The sequence below is a fragment of the Trachypithecus francoisi genome, unplaced genomic scaffold (assembly GCF_009764315.1).
Source record: "Trachypithecus francoisi isolate TF-2019V2 unplaced genomic scaffold, Tfra_2.0 Lachesis_group19, whole genome shotgun sequence".
NCBI lineage: Eukaryota > Metazoa > Chordata > Mammalia > Primates > Cercopithecidae > Trachypithecus > Trachypithecus francoisi.
In genome coordinates this window covers 19,973,253-19,982,155 of record NW_022681464.1, presented here as the reverse complement: position 1 = coordinate 19,982,155, position 8,903 = coordinate 19,973,253, and the positions used below count along the sequence as shown (strand labels likewise).

The window sequence follows — 8,903 nt, the reverse complement described above, 5'->3', positions numbered from 1 at the left end:
AGGGAAAAGAACTGTCTTTGGAAAAAGTTAAAATGCCTATAGAGATGTAAATACATACTTTCTCTTTACAAATCTTTATATAATTTAGACCCCCCCCCCCTTTTTTTTTTTTTTTTAGATGGACTTTAGCCCTGTCGCCCAGGCTGGAGTGCAGTGGCACGATCCCGGTTCACTGCAACCTCTTTGGTTGTGATTCAAGCGATTCTCCTGCCTCAGCCTCCCAAGTAGATGGGACTACAGGCGCATGCTGCCACACCTGGCTGAATTTTTGTATTTTAGTAGAGACAGGGTTTCACCGTGTTGCCACGGCTGGTTGTGAACTCCTGAGATCAGGCAATCCACCCGCCTTGGCCTCCCAAAGTGCTGGAATTACAGGCGTGAGCCACTGCGCCTAGCCAATTTAGCTCCCTTTTAAAATTAAAAATGGGCTGGGCATAGTGGCTCACACCTGTGATCCTAACACTGTGGGAGACTGAGGTGGGAGGATCCCTTGAGCCCAGGAGTTCGGGACCAGCCTGGGCAACATAGTGAGATCCCCCATCTCTACCAAAAACAAAAACAAAAACAAAAGGTAGGTATGGCAGTGTGCCTGGTTCCCAGCTACTAGGGAGGCTGAGGCAAGAGAACCCTTTAGCCCAGCCCAGGAATTCAAGAATGCAGTGAACTGTGATCACACGACTGCACTCCAGCCTTAGCAACAGAGTGAGATACCATCTCAAATAAATAAATAAATAAAGCAGTCTAAATATGAGTCCACTATCCAGAATATACACATTAAAAAAACTTACAACTCATCAACAAAAAGACAACCCCAATTAAAAAATGAGCAAAGAACTTAAACAGCCAAAGATAAATAAATTGCCAACAAGCACATGAAAAGCTGCTCAAAAGCATCAGTCGTCAGGGAAATGTTAATCAAAACCACAATGAGATGCTACATCATACTCACTAGGAAGGCTACATTAAAAAAAAAAAAAAAAAGAAAGAGAAAAGAAAAAAAAGGAAAAACAAATGTTGGTGAGGATACGGGGAAAATGGAACCCTCATTAAGCACAGAATTACCACATAACCCAGCAGATCTACTCCGTAGGTATTATACCCAAAGAACAGAAAACAGGCACTCAAACAAATGCATGTACACACATGTTCACAGCGGCATTCATTCATAACAGCCAAAAGGTAGAAACAATTCAAACGTTCATCAACTGATGAATGGATAAACCATTGTGATACAGCCACACAATGGAGTATTATTTAACCATAAAAACGAATGCATAACACGGTGAAACCCTGTCTCTACTAAAAATACAAAAAATTAGCCGTGTGCGGTGGCGGGGGCCTGTAGTCCCAACTACCCGGGAGGCTGAGGCAGGAGAATGGTGTGAACCCGGGAGGCGGAGCTTGCAGTGAGCCGAGATTAGGCCACTGCACTCCAGCCTGGGCGACAGAGCGAGACTTCGTCTCAAAAAAAAAAAAAACAAAAAACAAAACAAAACAAAAAAAACCAATGAAGTACTGATACTTGCTCCAAGGTGGATGAACCTCAGAAACATGCTAAGTGAAGGAAGCCAGACACAAAAGGTCGCGTGTATGATTCCATTTATATGAAATGTCTAGAATAGGTAAATCCATACAGACAGAAAGCAGACTGGTGGTTGCCAAGACCTGGGAGGGAGGGGGAAATGGGCCATAAGTACTTCATGGAGTTGGCTGTCCTTCGGCGTGATCGAAATATTTTGGAAATAGCAGAATGGTGCTTGCACAACATTGTAAATTTACTAAACGCCACTGAATTGTTCACCGTAAAATGGTCCATAATACATTATGTGAATTTCACTTTAATTACAAAAAGAAAGAGAAACGCTAGCGTTTACGCAGGCAGAGGGCAGGCTGGGGACGCTCCTCCCGGCGGCCTCGTTGCTGGCAGCGCTTCCGCCCGCCGGCGCCCCAGTCAGTACGGCGCCCGGCGAATCTGGAGGGCGAAGCTGCAGTGGAGCAATCACAACAGGACTGTCAGAGAGGAGGCGAGCCGGCAGGAAGATGGAAAGGCGGGTGAGAGCCTCATCTCTGGACTCCACCGCTGCAGCCCGGTCAAGCCGCTCTCCCCAGGCTCAAGTCGGACTCCTAACTCCGCTGGGTGCCTGGGACGACCCGGCAGGCCGAGGGGTGGTACTGAGGGGGCGGGGACGCGGCGGGCGGGTGGGGCAGCCTCCCGGCTGGGCACGCCTCCACGCCAGACTTAACGCGAAGGAAACCGGAACCTCTCTGCCCGGGCGGGTGCCAGTTTCCGGGAGCAGCTTGACTCTGGACGCCAACGTCGGCGACGCTGGGAAGCAGACTTCCGGCGCCCTATTTTTTCACCAGGTACCTGCGGCAAGCTAGCGGCGGCGGCGGCGATGAGACAGAAGCACTACCTTGAGGCTGCAGCGCGGGAACTGCACGACAGCTGCCCAGGCCAAGCCCGCTATCTCCTGTAAGAGGACTGGAGAGGAAGCGGGAGGCGAGCGGGGAGATGTTCCTTTGCTCCTCACGAGTCTGTTTCTCTTTTACAGCTGGGCCTACACTTCGTCGCACGGTAGGAAGAACGCCTGTCTCTTAGTGCGTTGGGCTCCTGCCCCGCTTTCCTCCATTCTGCACAACGCTCAACTAAGGACGATGGACTCTCTCTACTCCTTAAAAACTACAACAAAACAAAACCCGCATGTTTCTGCGTTTCATGAAAAGTCCAGATTCCTTAATGTGCCTTGTCTTGCTTTGTTAGCGGCATTTGACACACTGATCAGTCTTGGAATAGTTTCCTCCCTTGGCTTCTAGGTCATTACGTAGTTCACCTCCTCTTTATTTATTACTTCTCGATTTGCTTTGCTGGTTCCTCCTAATCTCCCCAAGCTTTAAGTATTGTCGTGTCCCAGTACTCAGCCCTTGGACCTCCTTTCTAGGTACACTCACTTCTTTGGTGACAGTTTTTCATCCAATCTCATGGCTTTTAAATACCATATACTGAGGACTTACAAATGTATATACTCAGTGCAGACCTCTCCTCTGAATTCTAGACTCATATATCCAAATGTCTTGACAAATTCTTTTCAGTGTCTAGTAATTCAAACTTAGCTAATATGTTCAAAACCTGAGCTTTACCCCCCAACAAGATCCTCCAGTTTTTCTCATTTCAGTAAATAATTACATCCTTCCCTTACAGTTATTGAGCCCCAAAACCTTGGAGCCATTCTTGACTCCCAAACTCTCTCTCTACCCCCAAGCCAGTATGCGAGCAAATCCTGTTGGCTTTAAAATGTATCCAGAATCAGCCAGGAGCGGTGGCTCACACCTGTAATCCCAGCACTCTGGGAGGCCGAGGCGGGTGGATTTGAGGCCAGGAGTTCGAGACCAACATGGCGAAACCCCGTCTCTACTAAAAATACAAAAAAATTACCCGGCGTGGTGGTGCACGCCTGTAATCCCAGCTACTCCAGAGGGTGAGGCATGAGAATCTCTTGAACCTGGGAGGTGGAGGTTGCAGTGAGCGGAGGTGGCGCCAGTGCACTCCATTCCTCACCACATCCATTGCTACTACCCTGCTCCAGGCCATCACCAGCTCTCTCCTGGATTATTGCTAACAGCTCCCATGCGTTTCTAGTGTGTTCTCAAGCCAGCAGCATGAATGATTCTGATAAAAACCAAAGCTAGATCATGTCACTTCTCTGCCACAAACTCAAATGGCTTCCCATCTCCCAGTAAAAGTGAAAGTCCTTTAAAAGGATTGTAAGGCCTTGCATCATAAGGCCCGCATACCTCTCTGACCTACTCTCTCTTTCCTTCACACAACTCCAGTCACACTAGGCATCCTTGCTTTTCTGTTTCAGGGCGTTTGCAGCTACTCTTCACTCTGCCTGGGATTCTTGCCTCACATATCTGCTATCATGCTAATCCTCCGTTTCCATCTGGTCTCTATGATATCACTCAGTGAAGCTTTCCCTAGCCACCTATTTAAAATTACAGTAACTCCATCAACACTTCTATTCCCCTTTCCTATCTGCTTTTTTATTCCCAGCACTTAACATTTGATGTTGCTATATTTATTGTATGCCTCAGTGAATTGTCCTTTGTTCACTGCTGTGTCTCCAGCACTCAGAACAGTGCCTGGCATTCTTAATTGTCACTTAGTAAATATGAATGAATTTCACATTTGGCGGAGCTAAATTTAAGTGTGGTCTTTAGCTTCATAAGTGCTGCTATATCCCTGGCACTTAGCACAGTGCTCAATGGTAGATACTATTCATTGTGCTAATTATTTAAAAAAAGAAACAAAATCCGCAGTGCAATTTGTTATTTTGTGGTAAATGCACTGGTAAAATTGGTGAAACATAACAGCCTTTTAAAACTTAGTAGCAAGTAATGAGAAGTGGCTAGATTTTGGATATATTTTAAAGCCTACAGGATTTGCTAACATAGGTTGGAGATTAGCCTGTCTGTTGCTGAAAGGAGTGAATGGATGGAATTATAGTATTTTGCAAAGTAAATTACTGCCAATTTATCTTTTTGTAAATGTTCATATTTTGAGTTTACTTAAAAATGTATATCTGCTTATATTAAATATCAATATACTTTTTATACTGTTGGCAGTTTGAGGTAACAAAACATTCTAATTTGCTGAATTGTGAGTTTCATTTGTATAATTTTAGATGATAAGAGCACTTTTGAAGAAACGTGTCCATACTGTTTCCAGTTGTTGGTTCTGGATAACTCTCGAGTGCGTCTCAAACCCAAAGCCAAGTTGACACCCAAAATACAGAAACTTCTTAATCGAGAAGCGAGAAACTATACACTCAGTTTTAAAGAAGCGAAAATTGTGAAAAAGTTCAAAGACTCCAAAAGTGTGTTGGTAAGATTTCAGTTCCAGTATGTATGAGTAAACTAGAATTTTCTTTTCTTTCACTTAAAATCAGTTTAAGAATCAACCTCGATATAACTCAGATTTGTAGTAGTATATTTGGATTATCAAAATATATACATAAACATTTCTCTAATGATTAGTGTTTCATTATAAGGACAGCTTATTTTTATTTTTCATGATTACCTAAACCAAACATGGTGAGCTCTCAATTGTTTTGAGATCCCATTGTTGAACATTATTTTTCACAAATGTGCAGATTTCTTGAACTGACCATTATGACTCCACCTAAATTGCAGTTACCACTACATTATTTTTTCAGTTAATGGTCCTTTGCTTCAAATAGTAGTATGTTATGTATGTAGGTATCATGCCACTTCTTCGGCTGTCCTCCCACTCCATGTCAGAGTGTGTACTTACAGGTATGCCCAACAAAGATGAATGCGTCTTTTGTTCTTTAAACATTTTATTGAGGGTCTATTATATGCCAAGCAACATTTAATATTGGGGATATAAGATGAAATAAAACAACCAAAATCAGATTACATATGGTTTACCATACGGAGGCCAGTAGCAAATACACTTTATATCCTGCATATTCTATGTTAACATTTATCAACTGTTCAAGTACATGCTTATTGTCCAGCACTGTGCCGGGCACTGGACATTATGACAGCTTATGTCTGGCCTAAGACTATAATTAGTAATTACTTGGATTGAAAATTGCCATATTTAAGAGTTTACTAGTGTTGGTCACGTAGGTACATTTTGCTTTGTCATAAAATTGAATGGTTAAAGGGAAAGAAAGAAGAGATAGAATATTTAAGTGAGTATAGAATTCAGTTTCTTAGTTCTTGGAGAATTGTATTTTTCAAAAATCATTACTGCCACATATTTGGAAAATGTTCTTAAATGGGAAGACAGTAAATGCTGCCTCACTGTCTTGCAGTGTTTTGCCCTCACGAAGCTTACATTCTAATGTACTTTAATCAGAAGTCAGCTAGAAAGGTGCTAGAGGTGTTTTTCTGATTTATTTTGATCTGTATACAGCCTCCTTCCAAAAAGTGTAAAGCAACATAGACCTTTGATAGATGCAGATCTTCCATTGGCATTTTCATCTGCTCATCAACATCAAACTACTTCTCACTTAAATTAGTTTGTATTAATTTGCTGAGGCACGGGCTGAGTCCTGTGCATAGTCAGTTAGATATGTAGAAGAAAGGAAATTAGCTAGAAAATGGACCATTTCTTGAGAAATGAATCTTGAAAAGAAAGTCAACTTCTAGATCTAATGATAGGAGTGAAGAGGTGTGAGAATATAACAACTCGTTTGGTTGTATAAGTTACTTTAGACCTATATTTACAAAATTGCTAAGGATTTGAAGGGGCTAAATTTCCAGTGATACTCTGCCATGTTTTTTTTGGGAAGAGGCTTGAAGTTCATCTGTAAAAAAATATTAAATGCTTACTGCTGTTACAAAGAACATTCCTCCAGATGTTAAAGAGTATCGTCTCCCATCTCTTCCCTAATTTCCCCCAAACATGGTTTTATATTTAAAAAGTAGAGAGTTCATTATCTTTGAAAATCTATTTTAAATTAAATAAAAATGTTTAGCCATTCGTTTTTATTGAACATTTTCTCACTTTAAATTTGTCGGCTGGGCACAGTGACTCAAACCTGTAATCCTAGCACTTTGGGAGGCCGAGGTGGGTGGATTGCCTGAGGTCAGGAGTTCAAGACCAGGCTGGCCAACATGGCGAAACCCTGTCTCTACTAAAAATACAAAATTAGCCGGGCGCAGTGGAAGGCGCCTATAGTCCCAGCTGCATGGGAGGCTGAGGCAGGAGGATTGCTTGACCCGGGATGCAGAGGTTGCAGTGAGCCAAGATGATGCCATTGCACTCCAGCCTGGGGACAGAGCAAGAATCCATCCCCCCCCCCAAAAAAAAATTTGTCTTATTTGATTCTTGCTACTAGATTTGCAAGTTCCCTAAGGACAGCCTCTATTTTACTTACCCCTATGGTATCTGGTGTAGTCCCTGACATTTAAGAATTCAACTAACATGTGGTTTATGGGGTTAAATTATAAGATAAATGACGGGACTGATATTTCTTCTTTTTATGGTAGTTGATCACTTGTAAAACATGCAACAGAACAGTGAAACATCATGGTAAAAGTAGAAGCTTTCTATCAGCATTGAAGAGCAATCCTGCCACTCCTACAAGTAAACTCAGCCTGAAGACACCAGAGAGAAGGACTGCAAACCCAAATCCTGACATGTCTGGTTCCAAAGGCAGGAGTCCAGCATCGATTTTCAGGTATCTTTATCCATGAAGTTTTTGAATTGCCAGTGTTAACTCAAGTGTTTTCTTCTAATTTCCTGTGTTTAATATATACTCCCTAAATATGCCATGCATTTCAGAACTTGGCCATTTTTCCTCCATATGCTTTTCTAATGTCACATACTCCCATATCTTCAATGCTTATTTCAATGCATTTGACTTCTACGTATGTTACTCTACTTCCAACATCTCCTGCGCCTATTTCCAACTACCTGCTAAATATATCCACTTCAGTCCCCTACATGTTCAAAACTTAGTTCATCATTTCCCCACAGCTAACCACTCAAACCTGTCCATCCTCCTTAGTTCCTTATTCTGTGAATGAACACACCTTTCTGGACATTTTGACCTAAAATGACAGATACATTCAAAAATCCCTATTCCCTTCATCCTTGTCACTGATTTATATATATTCTACTTCCATGTTTTCATCTTTTTATTCCTTTTTCTCTCTAGTGCTGCTATATTTTGGTTCAGGTCCTTATGCAGCATTTGTCAGGACTACTGCAGTGATTTTCCTAATGGGTCTCCCTGCTTCTAGGATCAAACTTTTTTAGTGTGATCATCTTTCTGGAGCATAGCTCTGATTAGAGGCATCACTGTGTAGCATATGGATCAATGCTTTCCAGCCCTATCTGGCACCAATCTGTCTGCCTGTCTTTCTCTGCCTTAAATCATCCTATGTGCCAACAAAACTGAACCATTCACAGCCAGGCATGGTGGCTCACACTTGTAATCCCAGCACTTTGGGAGGCCAAGGCAGGTGGATTGCCTGAGCTCAGGAGTTCGAGACCAGCCTGTGCAACACCGTGAAATCCCGTGTCTCATGTCTCCTAAAATACAAAAATTAGCCAGGCATGGCAGCGTGCAACTATAGTCCCAGCTACTTGGGAAGCTCAGACAGGAGAATTGCTTGAACCTGGGAGACAGAGGTTGCAGTGAGTTGAGATGGCGCCACTGCACTCCAGCCTGGGCGACACAGCGAGACTCGTTCTCCAAAAAAAAAAAAAAAAAAAAAAAAAATACTGAACCATTCATAGTATACTTTCTTGCCCTAAACATTTGTTTTTGCCCTTTTCTCTGTCAGAAATTCCTGAGGAAATCTAACTGAACAGGCATTTGTCAAGTGATAATACACCAAGGATAGCCATTGCCTGTATATGGCCATAAAAAAAAGAGTAGAAAATGATTGTCATTTGTTGGTATAACTAAGTGTGGGTTTTTTTTTTCAGAACACCTACATCTGGACAGTCAGTATCTACTTGCTCCTCAAAGAATACAAGCAAAACAAAGAAACAGTTCTCTCAACTGAAAATGTTACTTAGTCAGAATGAGTCCCAAAAGAATCCAAAGGTGGACTTCAGAAATTTCTTATCTTCTCTGAAGGGTGGACTTTGAAAATAAGAAGTGCCTGATGTCAATTCTGAAACTAAAGTAAAACAACTTTTTAAACTTTTAGTTTTTGAATACGTGGAAACTAGATCTGAATGCAAACTTTTCTTGGTATCCTTCATTGCTTATGGGGAATGTACGTCATTAGTATGAATACCCGAAACCTGCCTACCTCATAGGACGGCTGTGAGGATCAAAAAATATATGAAAGTTCCTTGTAGATATATATCTATAGATATGTATGTGTATGTATATAAAGATACATATGTACATTGA

At 42.0% G+C, this 8,903-nt stretch overlaps 1 protein-coding gene across 5 annotated transcripts; it reads left to right on the top strand.

Annotated features, from left to right (window-relative positions):
- Positions 1-1,902: 1,902 nt before the first annotated feature.
- On the top strand, positions 1,903-8,903 carry CUNH18orf21 (chromosome unknown C18orf21 homolog). Of its 5 annotated transcripts, none has more exons than XM_033177955.1 (6): positions 1,903-2,052; positions 2,365-2,473; positions 2,553-2,575; positions 4,683-4,882; positions 7,021-7,211; positions 8,468-8,903. In XM_033177955.1, exons 2-6 carry the CDS (start codon positions 2,397-2,399, stop codon positions 8,631-8,633), a joined length of 657 nt encoding a protein of 218 aa, XP_033033846.1. In that variant the 5' UTR covers positions 1,903-2,052; positions 2,365-2,396; the 3' UTR covers positions 8,634-8,903. The 5 variants fall into 5 exon arrangements, with proteins under 5 accessions (XP_033033846.1, XP_033033848.1, XP_033033847.1 ...); XM_033177957.1 differs by lacking the exon at positions 1,903-2,052 and adding an exon at positions 2,148-2,166; XM_033177956.1 differs by lacking the exon at positions 1,903-2,052 and adding an exon at positions 2,151-2,169.